The sequence below is a fragment of the Plecotus auritus genome (genome assembly GCF_963455305.1).
Source record: "Plecotus auritus genome assembly, chromosome: 3".
NCBI lineage: Eukaryota > Metazoa > Chordata > Mammalia > Chiroptera > Vespertilionidae > Plecotus > Plecotus auritus.
The window spans coordinates 22,769,947-22,790,577 of NC_137772.1; the positions used below are offsets into that span (position 1 = coordinate 22,769,947).

Sequence of the window (20,631 nt, forward strand, 5' to 3'; positions counted from 1 at the left end):
TATAATCTTCCCTGAGATGCCTGCCTCAACCTTCCCAAGGAACGTTGGGATCTGGTTCTCTCTCTCTCTCTCTCTCTCTCTCTCTCTCTCTCTCTCTCTCTCTCTCTCTCTCTTGCTCTCTCTCCCTCTCTCGCTCTCTCTCTCTCCCTCTCCCTCTCCCCCCCCCTCCTCTCTCTTTCTCTCTCTCTCCTTCCCGCCTCCTGTGCCCCCCTCTCTCCTGTGCTGCTGTGGCACTTCGTGTATCCTTCCAGTGTACTGTTGGATGTTTGTCCTTGTTCTTTAATTATTTGTCTCTAGTTTTACTCCCTGAGCTCCCTCAGGAAATTAACTATGTCTGAGTGACCTTTGAATCCAGAGCACCTACAACTGCCTAACCTTAGTAGGCATGCACACATATGTCAAATACAAAGAATTGAATATATTAAAGCACATTGTGGTAATTTGGGGGAATAATTAATGTGCTTTTATAAGCTCTACTGAAATCTAGAGTTTCTTTTTTGATGAACTAAGAATAGATCTTCAGATTTCTTTGACGGTGTTGTATTTACCATCTTCCATGCTGCAGAATTTGAGATCTGCTCAATGGAACAATATCTTAGGCTCACAGTATATAAGATCTACACAGGTGAGGTGAACTATGCAAATGCAGTGATATAAAACATTTTCATTTCTATTAGAGGTTGGGAAGAAGGCAGAAAAGTTTCTGAGTTCAAAAAAAAAAAAAAACTTTTATTGGGGCCTGGGGAAAGAGTCTGTGTTTCATAAATTACATTAAATATTTGATATGTAAAATTCCGGCTGTTCTGCATTAAATGGGTACAATGCATCCCCCATCTAATTAAGTAACCATATGGAGACAAGTCACATTTACATAAACAAAAGCAGAGAACCCAGCTCCACTGCATTGTCTTAGATTATGTAACTTGGTTTCCCTAGCAAGGCTTTCTACTCTGACTTGCATATATTGCTGTGGGCCAATATGCTCACAGACATTGAGTAGAATTTAAAGAGCTATTTCTAAGGTGTCTTGCTTCATCTAAATATTGCAGTGAGAGGTGTTCTGGAATACTACGAAATTGCCTGACTGCTTACCTATCAAAGCCAGTAGTTTCAGATCTGGCCAACGGGAAATCCATTGTGTATCCTCACATCGCTTTATAGGCTGACCATGTGCCCGGTGTATGGTGTACCCATTCACTACACATTTATTGAATAAATAAATGCTTCACAGCATGTTTTCAGAGATTTTACTAAAAGAATTTTACTAACATATATTTAGATAGTAAATAGTAAGGAAATGTTATAAACCACAGTTTATCGCATAAGGCCTCTGGTATGAAAATAATAGTAATCATAAACTTGAAATATAAATATTAGAATAATAATTTTGGAAACGGAAATCATAGAGATCATAATTATAATTATTTTCTTTGTTTATTCTTATTTATCCGGGCAGTGATGCTGATGGTGGTAACATTTTACCATATACTATTTTAACATATATTATCTTACTTTAACATCACAAAACACTGACTAATAAATCTTAATTGCCCATTTTTATGGATGAGAAAATGGAACCTCAGAATTAAGTTACTCAGTCAAGGTTGCAGAGTTAACCCAGACTGTAGGTTATTTGATACTAAAGTTCTTTTGTTTCACCAGATGTAGTCTTTGGAACAAATAATAATATTTTGTACTAGTGAGAAGACAAGCATACATTGGAAATAGAAAAGAAAAATGAAATGTATTTCAAAGTACTCTTGAAAAGAAAGTATAAAAATAATTTAAAATTTCTCAAAATCTGGTGAAACTCAACTTTATCTCTACTCATACCCCATGGAGTACCAGCACAGCTTACCAGGGTTTTATAAATTCCAGTTTGGGATGACTGTGGCTTCCAGGGTTCCCAATCCCATTACAGATTTAACAGATCAAACGGTCACATGTTGGGAGTTTTTTGGTTAAACATAATGGAATGACAATTGCCCGGTCCCAGTCCCTTCATCTTGCTGAGGTTCGCTGTCTACTCTTATACTCCTCGTATTTTTAATTGGCGTTTTAGCAGTTAAATATTTCCACATAAAAGGAGATGAAACTATTTCCAAATGAAACACAGACAAATCCTTCTCATTATTTTATTCTCAAACAACATTTATTCTTTGACTTTTTGTCTGCTTCCGACTTCAGTGAGGATGCCTAGTCAGTTGAATATAATTAGTTGAGTTCTTGCTGTGCTGTTCTCTCAAAAATATTTATTTTCCAACAACTTCTCTGCATGTGTCCGTAACACACCCATCCTGACCTGGAATTGCATTCTAGCTGACAGGATAACTGAACAGTCTTTAAGATGACTATCCACACACATAGTACATCATTTTATACCATCCTTTGGTTTATGAACTGCATGCTATTGCCATAAGCCAGGCACTACATTACAGTATCAGGCTTCTAATAGTCCATTCATCTAAACTGAAATGGATTGTGAGGTTGCTGGAGTCAGAGACTTGTGTTCAAATTCTCAGTCCCCATTTAGCTGTATGATCTTAGCTAACACACATTGAAGCATTTCCTCCAATGCAAAATGGGACATTTCCTATACCCACCTCAGAGACTTGCTGTGAAGCTGAAATGGCTTAATCTATATACAAGGCTTATTACCATAACCTGCAATCACTCAATAAATGGCAACTTTGATTTTCACTTTCTGCTAACAGATTTTCCACATTTTTTTTTAGCTTACCAAAATTCTTTCTTTTACACTGAGAGCATTGGGTTTTAATTAAGTAAAGTTTGGAGCTCTGGCTTTGTTTAAGAAGAAAGATCTAGTTGTATCAGTAAGTGATGTTTTCTGCAAAAACAAGAGAAAATCTGACTATTAGTAGCTTAAAAAATTGAGATTTAAAACAAAATTGTTCTGCCCTGGTCAGGTGGTTCCCTTGGTTGGAATGTCATCCCATATACCAAAAGGTTGCAGGGTCGATTCCCAGTCAGGGCACGTAAGGGAGGCAACTCAATCAATGTTTCTCACATTGATTTCTGCCTCTCTTCCTGCCCTTCTTCTCTTCCCTCTCCTCCCTCCCTCCCTTCCTCTCTCTCTAAAATCAATAAAAACATATCCTCAGGTGAAGATTTAAAAATAAAATTATCAGGAGGTGGATTCCTTGTGGCTGGTGTTAGTTCAGAGCTGGTACATCTGTGCCCCTCATAATCTTTCCCAGTTAAGGGCAGAAACAAAAGACAGAAGGGTCAGGAAAATAAAAGCTTTCTCAGAAACTTGTGTTTATGACTTATTTGCTATATCAGTGCTAGGTAACCATTCTTACCTGCAAAATGAAAGTGAATCTATGACTTTTCCAGTCTCTGCTATAAAAGTGATATGGAGAAGGCAGTGGGCTGGGCCAGTCACCAACATTTTTCACACCAGCTTTAAAACTTTTATCTGAATTATAAAGCAGTGGCAACTATAGGAGATTACAAGTAAATTTACCTGGAAGCCAAAAAGTTTCTGTGCAGTCTTCCACAAGCCATGTATTAATGTTTCACTCCCCGCTCCTCCTGAAAAGAACAGGATCTGTCAGCAACCAAGCCCCATAAAAGTTCCCACTTAAATTTCTTCCCTTTTTGCTAGGTGACTGCCCTGAGAATTTCCCGAACAGTTCCGTTCTAAACCACTAGGTGGGGCTGAACATGATAGACTAGAGCCGTGGTCTGCAAACCGGGGCTCCTGAGCCACATGTGGCTCTTTGGCCCCTTGAGTGTGGCTCTTCCAAAAAATACCAAGGCCTGGGCGAGTCTATTTTGAAGAAGTGGCATTAGAAGAAGTTTAAGTTTAAAAAATTTGTCTCTCAAAAGAAATTTCAATCGTTGTACTGTTGATATTTGGCTCTGTTGACTAATGAGTTTGCCGACCACTGGACTAGAGGGAGGAAGGTGACTCAGCCCCCTGGGTAAGGAAGGACAGCCTGCTGGAAGATTCCAGACTTCTTGCTGTGAAGAAGCCACCTGAAAGGCTGGGCATTGCAGGATCTGGAGCCTGAACCCAGTGAGAAACTTGGGGGAGAGGTAGGGGAATAGGGAACCGTGTCAGGTAAATATCACTCCCAACACTTCACTATGCAAAGCAAAAAAAAAAAAAAAGGAAAATATGTCATACCTCTTTCCGCTTTCATTTATGTCATTTCTTTGTTGGAAGGATGCAAATAAATGGTAAGACGTGTACAAATAAATGTATACCTGCGATCTCTTACCTTCCCAATGCCACCCTAATACATTTATTTTCTTTTTTTGTTTCTTGTTTGCATGGGTCCTGGCCCTTTTCCTACTTATATGTGATTTTGACATAGCTTCAATAATAAAGATATAATGTTGCATTCTGCCTTTAAATTTTTTTCTCCTTTGAATATTAAGATTGATTGATTCTTAATGGAAATCCTTGAGCTAGCCTGCCGACTTTTCTATTCCATTCTCCTGCTCTGTTTCAGATGAAGTCTGACTTGTTACTTTATCTACAGGGCATTTGTTAAAGTAGCAGGAGGGCAACCTAATTGCTTTCAGATCTCTCTGTGTTTTTGTGAATCGGATTGTTAAAACTTGATTTATCTGATGATCTAGTGTCTTTATTTGTCGTTTTATTTATGCTGGGTAAATGTGGTCTCACCATTTGCTTAGAGTTTGTTCTGTATGATCCCCGCCCCCATTTCAGTAGTTATGTTAGACATCCATGCATTGTTACCATTTCAGCAAAAATGCATCATTCAAAATGTGTCCCTGTGGCTGTCCTCTGAGGCTACCATAGGGTTCAGTACATATTCTTTACCAGTGACCATTTTCTGCACCAATGAATTACTTTGGACAGAGCTGGAGTCCCTGATGAGTGTGAGCTGTTCGATGCCCATATAAAATCTTTTAATACCTTTGTCATTTTCTCTAATGCATTGATTTATAAAAGCCTGAGGGGACTTGGTATTTATTGAGGAGGGAAATTGGCATGAACAGTCAGCAACAAAATGAATTAATATATGATATGTTTTATGAAGTCCATTGTAAATATAATTTAAAACATTTTTTAAAAACCCTCTCAGACTCTTTCCTGAAACCCATCTTATTCCATGTATTCTATACATATTTTATTTTTTGAGTCATTTTATTGTACTTTTATGACACACTATTTGCTCTCTTAACTATTTAGAGTATTTGCTTTATGGTGATTTTTTTGGTACCTCCAATTACTTACACATGAGTAAACTTTTCTATTACAAATGTATTTTAAAGCTTATAGCATCTTAAATTATTATTTTCCCCCTTAAATTGATGTATTTGATGGAAAAAATCGTTTGGAGAATCATACTATTTTTATGTTTAATTTATTATAATGGCACAAATAGTGCTTGTGTGTGCCTATTGGCAAGGAACCTTTTTTATAACCGTTCCTTTATTTTCTTTCTTGCATAAAAATATAACTATAGGCAGCCATGCCTCTATGTCTTAGCCCCCTTCTTTTGACATTTGAGAATGCCCCCTTAAAAAGTTCTTAAGACAGTACTCCTAATATTGTGAATTATGTTTGCCTTTGACAATGCTTTGATTTACATTGGTTTTTTTGTGTGTGTATTTGTTTATTTATGGTAAAGAGTACATTTTATCACATTGATGATGGTAGATGATTTACAGTGTTGACATCAGAGTGAATGAGAGTTTCTGTTTGTTCATAATCACACCTAAAGCATGCAGAAAGTCAGAGTAGGTCACAGGGTGGACCCTGTCTCCCAGGTTCTCTTCTGAGGAACCAGATGGTTCTTCCAGTGGTTTTGCTAGGTTCTTTTCCCCAGCTTCAGCCTAAGACGGGTTTGCTTGGAATGGGAATGACTCTTTCCAGGGCCTTGTTGATGTTGGTATTGGAATTCTTGCGCTTGCGTTCTTTGTTCTTTCTCATTGGAAGGCACAGATCTCATTCCCTTGGTCATTTCACATTGCGCAGCAGTCAAAACTTTCTTCCTTGACTTTCAGGTAGTTTTCTTGGACTTAGGTCCTTGCTAAATGTAATGGACAGGCAATGAAGCAACATCTGGGCTCCTGCTTTCCCCCCTTTATATTGCTTCACTCTACTCAGCAGTTCCCTCGATTTAGGGGAAAATCATATGTATGTCTTCCTTTTGAACAAATGTAATTATAAGTCCTCAACTAAAAGTGCTTAGCTACTTTAGTGATTTGTTTTAGTTCTTAGCCTTGAAAGTGGGATTCGTAGTATATAGGGAAGGAGTGCTGGGGATAGAGAAGGATGGCCAATGACAGGCAGAACAGCATGCATTCATTTTAGCAAGTGTAGTTAAGTTGGTGAGTATTTGGAAGAAAACCTATCCAAGGTAGGATAACAGACAACCTCCAAATTTTCATAGGTAAGGAAAGTGGACAATTTGGAATTTTCTAGATGTGTCTTATGACTGAGCATCCTCCATCAACGTAACCATGATTCACACTGATCGTGGGAGAACAAAATCTATTTTCATCATTATTTTATTGTTCACTTTGAGGTAATCACTCACCATACTGAATCTGGTTTGTTTGATTTTGGGGGGGGGGTTTTGGGTTAATTTCTCTTCTCTTCTCTCTCTCTCTCTCTCTCTCTCTCTCTCTCTCTCTCTCTCTCTCTCTCTTTCTCTCTCCTCTTCCCCCCCTCTCTTCCTTTCTTTTCCATCACCATTTATCCCTTCTATGCCCACTTTCACCCCCACCTTACCTCTACCATCACCACACTGTTGTCCATATTCATGAGTTCTCTCTTTTTCTTCTTTTTTGCTCAATCCCTCTATCCCTCAATCCCCTCCATCCCCTAACCAGAGCTGTCTGCCTGCTCTCTATCTATAAGTCTGTCTCTATTCTGGTTGGTAGTTCAGTTTGTTCATTGAATTCCACATATGAATGAAATCATATGGTACTTATCTTTCTCTGACTTAGTATAATGTTCTCCAGATCATAAAGGGTAAAAGCTGTGGTACATTTACATACACTGAGTGGCCAGATTATTATGATCTCAGAACACATAATAATCTGGCCACTCAGTGTATATCCTATATAATAAAAGGCTAATATGCAAATTGTCCCCTCCACCAGGAGTTTGACAAGCAGGCAGGCTGGCCAACCGCCCATGTCCCCTCCCCCTGGCCAGGCTGGCCGGACCCCATCCATGCATGAATTCATGAACTGGGCCTCTCTCTCTCTCTCTCTCTCTCTCTCTATATATATATATATATATATATATATATATATATATATATATATACACACACACATACACACACACACACACACACACACACACACACACTGAGTGGCCAGATTATTATGTGTTCAGAGATCATTATAATATGGCCACTCAGTGTAATGGAATACTACTCTGCTATAAAAAAGCAGACTGAATCTTAAGAGCCAGCCTCTCACTACACTGAAGTTTATCTCAGTTCTCTCAGCAAAGTCATGTGGATTTAAAGCTATAGTTAGAGGGGGACTCCTATTCATTATTCTCACTTGTCCAGCAACACTGGAAGATAATTTATGTACACGGGGCTTATAAGCATGCTGCATTAATATGATGCAAAGTTTTTCAGCAAAGACTCTTAGAACTGGTGTGGGCTGTGCTTTGTGTCCTGACGTATGTGCTGCCTGTGTAGCTTGTTCTAATGTCCTCTTCAATTTCACAGGAACTGACAATGGGGAAGTTCTCCCTGAATCCATCCCATCAGCTCCAGGGACACTGCCTCATTTCATAGAGGAGCCAGACGATGCTTATATCATCAAGAGCAATCCCATTGCACTGAGATGCAAAGCAAGGCCAGCCATGCAAATATTCTTCAAATGCAATGGCGAGTGGGTCCATCAAAATGAGCATGTCTCTGAGGAGAGTCTGGATGAGAGTTCAGGTAAGAATGTGAAGCAATCAGAAGAATCCATGATAGCTCTTCAGGTCCTCACATTATTACATGGCTGGGAAAAACTGTGTAAGTCACCCACCATTGTGTTTATTGAATAAGGTGCAATCCTATCTTTAAATGACTCCACAGCTCCCTGCTGGTCTACTCCAGTATGGTACACGGGCATTGCTTTTTCCTGTTCTGTATAACTTTGATGCCTAATTTTTCATGGGAGTTAATATTCTCACTGGAAATGAAGTTAGGCAGTCCCTGTTTTCATTTTTGAATTTTAAATATTTTAAGACAAATCCTTCACCAAACAAATGCCTTTTTAAAGCAGCATAATTTCAGTTTCTTTAATCTTTCCTCCTAGATATTATTCTTGCATACTTCCTTCTCCACAGTTGGTGGTTTCTGAGTGTTCTTTAAGCTCTTTCAATTACTGTGTAATGACAAAGGCCAAAGTAGATTGCCAAATCTGAATGGGATTTCCAGTGTAAAAAGAAGTTTAGGACTGTTTTTTTCTTTATTAGTTTGGTTACTTTGGCTGATGAGTGATGATGATGAGAATAATGATCGTACTCCTAATGTTTATCAATGTTCACTATTTACTAGGACATATCTAAGCATTTGATAGACATTATCTTACTGTCTTTGCAATTGTCCTCTGGGTAGGAAACTGAGGCTCAAGGAGATTAAGTAAACTATGTGATTGTCCTGGATCTCAGAGCAAGATCATTTGACTCAAAACTTAGAAAAATCATAGCTTTTTATATTTTACTGTAAAACAGAAACAGTATGTGCTTTTGAAGTTTGGCTCCTCAGACTACCTGAAAATTGAACATAATTCTAAATCCAATCTGGTATCACCCTAAATTATTGATTTTATTAGTTCCAATTCAGTAGATTTTAAATAAGCCAAAAAGCTAAAGTATAATTAGGAAGTTTTAATTTGGTTTAATTTATTAACTATATCCCAATGTTATTCAATACAGTAGGTGAGGCTTTTCAAAGTATTCAAAGAAGGGTAAGATGCAAATACTCATCTCTAGAGCTTTACACCTACTGATAAGTGTAAGATCAATATACTCATAAATGCAGTACAAATTAAATGTCTAAGAGATAGTGTTATGGAGGAAAAGAAAAAATAAAAACACATCTGACTAGGACTATCAGGAAAGGTATAGAAGCAATAGCATTTGAAAGGGACATTGATGAATATGAAATTCATATAGCTGTAATTGATACTATACTAAGTGGACAGAGAACAGTCTCAGTGGTCTTAAGTTCAACATCGGCAAACAAAAGAAAGCTTGGTATATTTTCAACAAGAAGTTTGGTTTTGTTAAAATATAAAATTGATGTTAGAGAATAGCAGCTGATTGCTGGAAGAGTTTGTTCAATTAATGGCATGAAAGGCCTCAAATATCAGGGTGAGGAGTTCTTTACTTACTTTTGTGGATATTTTGCTGGGCATGGGGATTGATTATATTGACAGTGGCTCTGCTTCAAAGGATGAGTCTGGCACAAGTGTTTGTGTAAGGAGAAAAAAGAACAGGGAAGTTAGGAGACTTGGATAATTTGGTTGAGAGAAAGTAGGGTCTATTTCTAGAGCAGTGTCCACAGAAATAAAGACGAGATATCTGGTGTGAGAAGCGCTTTAACATATCAGACTTAATAGCTGATTAATGACTGATTGGAGAAGATGGAAAAATAAAAATTAATCTCTTAAAGGAGCACAAGGGTAATGCAATTAATGTAATTAATTACAACAGCAAGGAGAAAAGTGTAGGATCATTGGTTGGGCAAGCTGAATTTGAAATACGGGACATAATGAGGAGCTGTAGATCTGGAACTTGGTAAAGTTCAGAGATAAAAAAGTAAACTTGCTAATTATCAGTAAAGAATGAAGCCACGGAGATGGAGAAGTTGTTAAGAGAGAACAGGTAATATGAAAAGGAAATGGATCTAGAGACATACCTTCTTAGGTGTCTGGGAGAGTATTGTCAGCAGCCAACAAGGAAGTAACCTGAGTGTGTGCTGTGTTCCAAAGCAAAAGGGGGAAATTATTTCAAAAACATCTTCATGTAATACTTTGTCTCTGCCTAGGAATCAGTAACGGGGAAGGCAAAAAGCTACATATATGTGTGTGGGAATGTGTGTGTGTATGTGTGTGTATCTGTGTGTGTATGAAGTGTTAAATATTATACAGTTCTGAACTAATTTGGGATTGCAGTATAAATACCTAAAACCTTATCACAATTCCCTGTTCATTCCAGTGTGGAACTAGTATGAGGAAGGGAAAAGAAAATGTGTCTGTTTTACAGATGTTGTTCTGCCAACCAAAAGCATGTTTAGAATTCTGGAATCTAAATGTGAGAACTGGAAGGTATCTTTGTGATAACTTAACAACCCTGTTTTATGCATTAAAAGTCTCAAGTTCCAGGAAATACTAGTTCATGACATAGCTCTTTCTAAAACCTGTATCTCCTGGTTTGCACTTCAGATATACTAGTACTTCCTTGACACTATAAGCCTCCTTGATATCCAGATTCCTATGTTCTCCTTCTCAGTCAGAATATTGTCAAATCCCTTTCCTGACAAAAGGATGGGTTTCAGCACATGCCTCATCATTTGCCATCATAATTTGTTCAGTGTTTCCATTTCCTGAGTGTATCATCCTATAGTTATTCCCTTGGAATTTATTTATTCCTGACAATTTCTGCCATCTCTTTAAGAGCCAGTCTCTTATTCTGTGTCATGTTGCTGGCACTGTTAGACAAAAGTTTATTACAACCAAAAATACACAGACATTTTCAGGATTCCAGGTACAGTTGAGTATTTTTTGTTTGTTGGTCTTTAAAAACAACAACAAAAACCAACACAATGGATTTGTCCTAATCGAGGCAAAATAAGACAGCACATGGAATCTTGATGTCAGGAAAGATTCTGCTTTTGTGCTCCCAAGGTTGGGATCATGATAGATCTGGTGTTGGGACAGATATCTGGGCATGAAAATTTCAAAGGAAGATCCTGAAATTTGGGAGAGGGCAACAAAGGGAACAGCAGTTACCACAGGAACAAAAGCCTATGAAACAATGGTAGCATATGGAAGGTGTATGCACCATGTACTCAATTAGTCCAACTGGAAAGGATACATACCAGTGGTTCAGTAGGGCTGTCTGTTCTATCCTCAGATGTGTCTGTCCTAGATTTTTAACTCAAAATAGCATAGTCCCCTTGGGTAAACTGCTCCAAATGAAAGGGAGGAAGAACATTGAAAAATGATCAGCTATTTTTTATGCCACTGCTAGAAAATCCCATATCCGTTCCCCTTTAAAGACTTCTGGATGAGTGCTGTGAGCCACTTTGACACTGTACCCTCTCGTAATTTCACAACATCCTGTTTTGTTATTGCTTCCCGCTTTGGGTTCCCCCAGCATTGCTAGGCAACTCTGTGTCTTGCAAGTAGCAGTGCTGATTATATTTTCTCTCTCCATGTAAAAGCCTTCCCTCTCCATTTTCTATATTTAAAAAAATGACCAATAAAAAGCCGCAAATTCCAAAGGAATTGGAAAGAACAAAAAGTCATCAATGACAAAATCTGAAGAGATTATATAACATGTTTTAATTGCTGTTGAGAAAGAATTTAAATTTTAACAGCTACCTTTTTGAAAAGAATTTAATAAGCACAACCTTTTCTTCCAAGTCATTTTGATTGAATCAATAGGAAAGAAAGGTCTCTCGCTAAACAGTTTTCGTCTGTGCAGTTAATGAAAACTGCTGTCTACTGCGCACTGCAATTATGTTTCCTAAGCTCTGTATTAATAGTAGAATAGTGGAAAGTGGAGCAAGATGAGTGGAGATATTATACCCAGAACCAATACATAAGTGCAATTAAAGTTGGAAACAAAATGGCCTCAGGTATTGGAAAATAGATGCATTACTTCCCTTGGGTTCTTCAGTGCTGAGCTTGAGCTCAGGGCTTCACTGCCCTTACAAACTTAATGACTTTTGATTGGGTCTGTAAAAGAATCCCTGCCAGTCCAGCAGCAGTGAGTGAGCTGAGAGAGCAAGGACTGGGACTCCCATTTGGCCAGAGGTAGAAAAATATCCATATTCTTTGAAGAAGTTAGAAGTAACTGCTAATGTATCTTTGGCCAATGTGCTCTCCATTTCTGAAATCCCAGATCATTTTGATATTCTTTTTACTTACAGGTTTCTTTCTTTGCAGAACTAATGGGAAAGGCATGGGACCTGGGGGTGTTTGGAGTAAGACACAGAATCTTTTGTGTTTCCAAATTGGAGGCAGTAAGCCCTTTCAGTTGCTAAAGGCTGCAAATTGCTTTTGGTCTTTCTGGTAATTTGGATCCGTCATCTAACAGTTCAAATGAGAAGAAAAAGGATTGTGTGATTTCACGCAATTTAGCTGGGAAAAACCCAGGGCTCCAGTTCTTTCCTGCAAAAAGTTCAATTTATTTGACAGGAGTTAGTGTGTTTGCACAGCCATGGCTATACCTCTTAGTAATGTACACATTCCGTTCTCTGCACAAGCAGGGGATCCTTTCATTTGTTCTGCCTCATTTCATCTGGAAATATGGGAACTCTTCTCCCTCGTGGTTTCCCTCTGCTAACATCTGGAGTTGAGAGGTAATCCCAACCCAGGAATCATGCCTCTGAGAAAAGGGTGGCGTGATCAGAAACACAGAACTGACAAGCTTTAATCTAACAAATCAGCAGACACACTCATACACATAAACAATCACCACCACCACCAGCAAGACCCATCATTGGCAATCAAGATAATGTAGCCTGTGGGAAGCTTGAGTTATCAATAATCGAAACCACTTCTTTATGTGCAATAAAGACAGGCGTTTCCCTAACGGTGCACCAAGGCTCCTGTCTTATTCTACCTTGGAGATACCGAACTCTAATGAGTGAAATAATGCATATTCCAGTGTGTTATGGGAGAAGTCTCAACTCCGGGAAACTAATATTTTTCTTCTTAAAGAATATCATTCCAGGGATTTCATTGTGTGTGATTTCTTCTTTAAACAAATGGAGGCACTCTCTGGGGATACAAGGTTAATGGAATGTGTTGAGAAAAGGGAGAAGAATAGAACTAAAAATGTATTAAATCTTTCAAGTTTATATCTAAGAACTTTGCTATCCTGATGATGGGGATTTAAATATAGTACCTTCCCAAAAACCATTAATTTGAAGTTGCCTTCAATGATTCACAAATCACCAAGGTACATTCGAGAAGCATATATTTTAGACCACATAGCACAGAAACAGTCAGTTTCTCAGATGTTGCATTGACAGCTTGTGGGTTTAAAACTCACTTTCACAGAAATGTTCTCCCACCCCACCCCAGATTGTACTTTGTCCATCACTCTGCTTCTCAGGGAGAGCTGACAGAATCACAAAGGTTTTCAGGAAAACATTACGAATTCCTCCTGTAAAGCTGTGACACAGTATGAAGGACTACTTGTCTCTTATGTCTAATTTAACCTTTTCTAAAAAAATATGGAGATCATTTACTCTCACTCCATCCCTAGCAGAGATATGAAAGCAGCCAGCCATTTTTATGTAATCTAATAACAATTCCTGATACTGAGCAGAGCTTTCTTCTAAACCCTGAATTTTGGACCAGTGTCTTTGGACTTTTTCACTCTTTTCTGTTTGTGCAACATTCCGAAGTGTTTTTCTTTTACTTGAAGTGGGATGTATAAGGCTCTTTAAAAAAATGAGGCTAGTCCAGTGGTTAAGATCATGGGTGATGCCTGGCCAACATGGCTTAGTGGTTGAGCATTGACCTATGAACCAAGAGGTCACGATTCAATTCTTGGTCAGGGCTCATGCCCAGGTTGCAGGCTTGATCCTCAGTGTAGGACATGGCGGCCAATCCATTCTCTCTCATCATTGCTGTTTCTATCTCTCTCTCCCTCTCTCCCTTCCTCTTTGAAATCAATAAAAATTATTTTAAAAATAAAACAGCATGGGTGTTAGTGTTAGATGGTACCATATCTGAAATCTGGCTCTCCATCTACAAAATCTTTCAGATAGACATGTTACTTAGCCTCCTTTCACCTCATTTTCCCCATGTGTAAATAGCAGTAATAATTATATCTGCCACATAGAACAGAAACTAATATACATGACATGCTCAGTTCAGGGCCTGCTGTGTAACAAGTACTCAATCAAGGTTAGCCTTCAAAATGATAAACATAAAATTGCCATTTTTTTTAAATGGGGCAAGTGCCTGGTGATTATACTTCAAAAATACAAAATTGTGGATTTTTACAATTCCAGAAAGATAAATTGGCTAATATTATTAACAGGTAAACAATTGTCTTTTCCAGAATAACATTTTACTTGCCTGTGATTCACTCTTTCCATTTACATTTGGTCTTTACATTGTTCTCAGAGCCAGTGGTAGCACTGTGGGAGATATAAGTTGTATGATAAATGTCCTGACCTCCAGACATGATCTCCCAACAGGGGTTGATTTTAGTGACTTCAGGAATGGAAGGTCATTGATTGGGGCAGCAGGGTTGGAACTCGCACAGGTATTTCTCACCAGCTCAGGAGTGTGATGTCTGCGTGAGTCATTCACAGGGTGCTGTCCTCAAATTAACCCTCCCATGCCCACTTCTGCCTCTTAAGTTTCCCTTCTCTGTGTTATCAAGCAACACAATCAAATTAATTTGCTTTCATCTGCCAGAGACCTTGGTGCTGATTAATTCTAATCCCTAGTGTGGAAGACACTGGAGAGCTTGGGTGTATTCTAGTTTCTGTACTTAAGACTGAACTTGTGGTGCTTCTGAGGAATATTATCCAGGAAACTAGAGAGTGTTCATTAGGCATAGTGCACATTCAAAAGAGGACTATTTTTTAAATCAAAATACATTTTAATCTTGTTGCTGGTATGAAGTGGCAAAACACATTTAGCCCTAATTAAGCATCTGCCAGTAAAATGAAGTATGGTTCTACCTTCTAATTATCTACCTTTAATTTCCTATTTCAGTAGCATGCTGGCCTGGAGACATATAAGCCTCTCCCCCCAAGAAGTGGTGGCATGATTCCCTAAAAATGTTCTCCTGCATCTCATAATTCTGAAACTTTAACTATGTTTCAGATTCCTGTTTCCTTACCAGAGCCTTGCCCTTGATACCGAGCTAAATATTAGGTGAGGACAGAGCCTTCAATTCCTTGGTAGACTGGTAGCCATTCCCAGAAGGTTTTGCCAATGCTGAGGACGAGTTAAAAGCTGCTCTTGTGTGATCTTGTCTCAGTCTGCTCTTCTCTGTCACAGTAGTCATCACACTGTATTGTTGGGCAAAGTGAAATGTCTCCCAATCTAGCCTGTCACCTTGAGGGTGGGGACCTTGATCACCTACCTTATCATAATATCCTCAGTACCTAATACAGTGGCAGGCACATACGTTTTTTAAATAAATGTATGTTGTAAACCATATGACGTCTTTGATCTGTTTCCTATGGTATGGCATCTCTGGCAAAATAATAATAGAAAGTGGAAATAAAAATAGCATGGTGCTAAGATGGATAAGATAATGCATGTGATGGTATTAACGAGAGTAAAATAATCATTATACGAAAGTATAATAATCAATAATGATCATATAACCATAATGTTATTCAACATATGAGGAAACTTCACATTGTTCAAGCATATTTTTTAGGCTCTACCCTGAATTAGTAAGAGACAAGTGAAAACTTTTACTTATATTTTTTATATATATATAAGTGGTGGACTCACCTCTTCCAGCTGAATGGCCTGTTTTCTCCTGTCTCGGGAGGCAGTGGGGTATGGAGGGCCTATCTCAGAGCCAAAGCCAAGCATCAGAGGAACTGAGCCTCCTAGGGAGATGATGGTCCATTGTATAAGGATCTTCATACACAATGGTGGCTTTTCATGGGGAGTTCGATTCTTATTTTCTTTCCGGAGAATTGAGCAAAGCCCTATACTACTCAGGGAATTGTTTTAGAATAGTGTTTCTGAGCTTTGTCTATGGGAGCTACCAAAAATTCTCTTGATTAATTCTCAATTATGAAACATGACAATGTGGAAAACCAGGCACAGCGTGGGTGAACCACTGGACTAAAATGGCCCAGGGAAACAGGAACTGAGACTTGAATGAGAACACAATTCATCAAAAGCCTCGTTGCTGGTCTCTTTTTGCTTCCATGCGGCTTGAGAAATGAAAAAATTCTTAGAGGCTGGAGTGAAATTCTCACTTCCCTTCTTGATTTTACTTTTTTACTTACTCGGTTTATTGTGCCAAGTATCCTACTACAGAGAACATCCAAACAGTTCAGGAACATAAAGCTGTGAGGAATGGTAAGCATGGAGAACTGGGTTAAAGTCCTCCCCAAGTGCCCATCACCAGGTGTATCTGAACAATGGTTGGCAGCTATAGCCATGGCAGAATGCCGCTGATGGGCTTTGTGGAGGCGTGATAATGAACAGTAGATAAGAGGCGTAGGGACGCTGTTAGTAGGCACAGGGCTGCAATTGGCATGGTGCTGAATGTTAAATACTATTCCAGAATTCTTTCTTTTCTACAGAACAACATGGCACTGAGACTAGAGCCCTTTTATTAAGAACTGACCAGAAATAAATGATTTTCATTCTTTTTTCTCCTTCTATTTCTTTCCTCCTGTCTTCTGTATTTCTCTTCTTTGAACAATGGAGCATATACCTTCAATTAGTTTGAAAATTCTCTAACGTTTAGTCTCCCAACAGGATTAGACCTGCTAAGAGTCACTAGTGTTTTCTATCTGATAAGTAAGGGGATTACAGCAATAAATGCTGTCAGCATTTTTCTCATTTAAACAAATAAAGCTGACAAATGATGAAGCTCTGTGCTGCTCTGTTATGTTTAGTACATGCAGAGCAATTATTCAACTGCCGCCAACATTAGTCTATCTACAACTAAACCATCCACCGGCATTGTGAGCTTATTAGCATATCAGTCTCGTAGTCGTATTTTTATATTCTGTAAGACTCTACTCCATAACAAAGGCTGATGGTTTTAATTTGCACAATAATTTAAAGGGTTGGATTTTTCCGTGCTTATTAGAATTACACAACTATCAGGTAGAATGCTGCTCTTAGTTGTGGGATGTCAGCTTCGGTTGGCCTGGGATTTTTGCTCCCCTGTAGCATTTCCTATGAGCAGGTTAGCTGCCAGCTCTGAAAATTAGAAGGAGATGGCTCTTTGGCAACACCACTGGTGAATGTCAGGGCAGGCAGGTGGGTTGAGGTTCCCTTAAATAGAGCTGCTTCTGTGGATGGTTCCTGTGTGTGGCTTTTCGTGTGTGTGTGTGTGTGTGTGTGTGTGTGTGTGTGTGTGTAACATTTTTATTTATAGTATATATGTATATATAAACACATATATAAGATATAGATAGATAGATAGATAGATAGATAGATATCACCAGACAGAGCTATAATGAAGATTTGAGAGTGAATATGCTAGCTTTAAAAATATGCTATTCAATAGAGTTATTTCTTGTTATGATATAAAAATTATAATAGATAACAAAGAATTCATGGTTTTCCAAGAGTTCTCCTGGATAGGATGGTTAGACAAGATTGATGACCTTATGTTAGAAGAAGAAGGTCCAATCCAGAGAGATGACATACTACTTTTGGGGGGAAGAGGAGATGGTAATGTCACTGGAGTCTCTTAAAGAAGCCTACCACCTGATGCTACATTGGTTTTGTTTTTCCAATCACTGGGAAGCTCAGAGAAGGACCTATAACTGAGCCATTCCAATGTTGAAACTCTGACATGAACATTTTCCTCTCAACTCTTGTTAGTCTGAGTGAGGGGTTGTAAATTTCCTGATAAGAATAGGGTCAGAACACTATGCCCTTCATGGTGGGGTCAGTGGTATACGGTTTATGCTTTCCAAAACAGATGCACAGCTATCTACCATGTGTAAGAACCATTTTTTTTCTGGTTTCTGTATATGGAGCCCTGGCATCTTGGGGCTTAGCTGACTCTGAAGGGACTTCCCTGCCAAGGGCTGGCTAATGTCTCCAGAGAACAAACAATTTGCCTGTGAGCATGCCTTTCACATGTACACCAACCAATCCAGAGCCTATTACCCTCAACCACATTTTTTATTGAGCTCTTACACTCTGGACCAATAATATTTCTCTGCCCTAACCCAGGACCAGGTACCAGACAACTAGGACAGCCATTATGTCCCAGAACCCACTGGAATTCAAACTAGCCAATTCTAAATCCCTTTACCCTGCCTCTCCAATTCATTCCCCTGGGAATGACATAAAAGGCTCTTGCCCACATTTTCCCCTGCCCTTCTGCCTGCTGATGGACCCTGGTGCTTCCCTGTGTGGCCCTGCATGGTGTGCTGTGCCTCCTGTCCCCAGGGATTTGTGGGAGTAAGCTTTAAAAGGTCAAGGTCTTCATTTTACAAATGTACCCTTAGACCCTCTTTCTACAAAACCCTCTCTTTTTTCATCTCCTCACACCATGGGCCCAAAGGCCTTCCTCAGGCCTTTATGGCAGGCATTTCTGTTTCTGTGTGTCTTACCACACTCATTAAAAGCGATCCCAGGTACCCTTAGAACACCAACTGCCTGGATTAACTCCTAGCAAGTGTTGAGGTTTGGATGTGGAAACTTACTGCTGGATAAACTTGATAATCCTGAACCATTTTTGCAATGATGTTTGTCTTCCTTTCCGAAAGAGAGGAATCCAATAGTGTACATACTCTTGTAAAGACATAGACTTGTTCTCCATTAGCTTGAAGGCATGCCTGGCTTTTCAAGCTTACCAAAATCTTCCAGTGAGACTCCTGCTCTCCCAGTGGTGGTGTATTCTGTGCTAATATGTCTCCACATGCTATGGCAGGGGAGCTCTGTCATGTTATTGTTTATCTAACTCATATGGTGTTCTCTCTCCTCCCTTTTCACTATGCAAAGTAGATACTCCCCATCTGCCTCAAATCGAAGACAGAAATATAAAACAAGCCCTCTTCTCTACAGCCCACTTCCTTCTTTTTTTTTTAATTCAGCCTTTCTGTCCTGACAAGCCTTTGTTGTTGTTGTTTTTTCCACTGATATTTAGAGAGTGGGAGGGAGAAGAACAGGGAGAGGGAGAGGGAAAAGGAGAGGGAGATAGAGAGAGAGAGAAACAGATATGAGAGAGACACAGATTGGTTGCCTTCTCTACATGCCCCACCAGGGATCAACCTGCAACCCAGGTACTTGCCCTTGACCTGGATTTGAACCCGAGACCCTTCGGTCCAGGGGCTGTCACTTTAACCATTTAGCCACACCAGTCAGGACCTGGCAAGCCATTTTTATTCTCTCTTTCCATGACATTTCCCCTTTCTCTTCACTGGGCAACTTTGCCTCATTCTTTTTCTTATCCTCAGACTCACACTACTTTTAATTGCAAAGTGTATGTGCGGGGGCGGGGACAGCAACAACAATAAAAACTCCTCTAAGGCTTCTTTCTTATTCAATATAGGAGAAGGCTTTCAGGACCTTCCATCTCTGGTGGGGGAAAAAGGTGTACTTTCACACTTTGCACAAACAGCAGAAATGTGAGTTATCGACTGTCTTCAACATGATGTCCTATATGTGGTACCTCCTACAAATTTAGAAAGTACAACAGAAATTGTACATGGTAATTTATGTGACCATAATGCTCTCTCTCATCACACGCTGTAAATAGCACGTTATTGACTGGGTGGAAGGGAATGTTTCCCTAGCCTGACTAATCTCACACCTCCGTTCTTGTTCTTTAAATCCTACCCCGACCTGAGATATATAATCACAGTCCACCTCCTCCACCGAGAGTCCCTGGCTCACTTAGACTCTACTGATGATTCCATCCCCTGAATTCCTTTGGAACTTAAAAAGTATAGTTATGCTCTTAACTTTTCTGTAAATGTTCCATATTTAGTCTTATTTCCATATTGAAGTATATGCACTTAAAATTCGGGACAGAATTGAATTTTTTTACGAGGGACCTGCATGCAGTGCTGGTTTTGGTATAAGACAGATACAGACCAAACCCCAGGTCTTCTGTTTACAGAGAGTGTGACTGGGCAAGTGACTGCGTCTCTCTCAGTCATAGTTCTCTTCTCTGCAGAGTGGGGTTACAGTTATATCGGCTGCACTGGTGCATTGTAGAAATGGAGTGAGTGAATAGGTTGAAGGCTTATCATGATGCTAGACACTTCAGTGAAATTCACCAGGCATCACCTTTCCTCTCCCAGGCTGCCTCTCCTGACAAGGCCCAGCCTCGGCAAGTGTTGGACAGAGCATGCCGACTGTGAAGGCTGCGACCCTGCTTGTGATGATTTAACTACTGGCTAGTGAGGGGTGTGCCCTTTCATTCCTGGCTTTCTATTCAAGGCGACTGTCCTTCCCAAGAAAGAAAGGCTGGTAGTCCTAGGTCAGAGGTTTGGAAGAAACTCCCACTCCCCAGTAGGAAGCACCTAGCAGACTTTCTAACTAGTAGAAGGAGAATGCAAAGTATTTATGATGATTATAATGATAATTATGATAATAATAGCAGCAACAATATTAAAAGGTCAAGGTCTTCATTTTATCTCATTTTACAAATGTACCCTTAGCCCCTCTTTCTACAAAACTCTCTTTTTTTCATCTCCTCACACCATCGGTCCAAAGGCCTTCCTCAGTCCTCCTCTCAGG

General features: G+C 39.3%; 1 protein-coding gene across 9 annotated transcripts in view; it reads left to right on the forward strand.

The window, feature by feature from the left end:
- The window catches only part of UNC5D (unc-5 netrin receptor D), a 629,157-nt gene that overhangs the window by 287,248 nt on the left and 321,278 nt on the right, over positions 1-20,631 (forward strand). For all 9 annotated transcript variants that reach the window (XM_080659992.1, XM_080659990.1, XM_080659987.1 and 6 more), the window contains exon 2: positions 7,698-7,916. In XM_080659992.1, the coding sequence (XP_080516118.1) occupies positions 7,698-7,916 (219 nt within the window). The remainder of the gene's footprint in view (positions 1-7,697; positions 7,917-20,631) is intronic.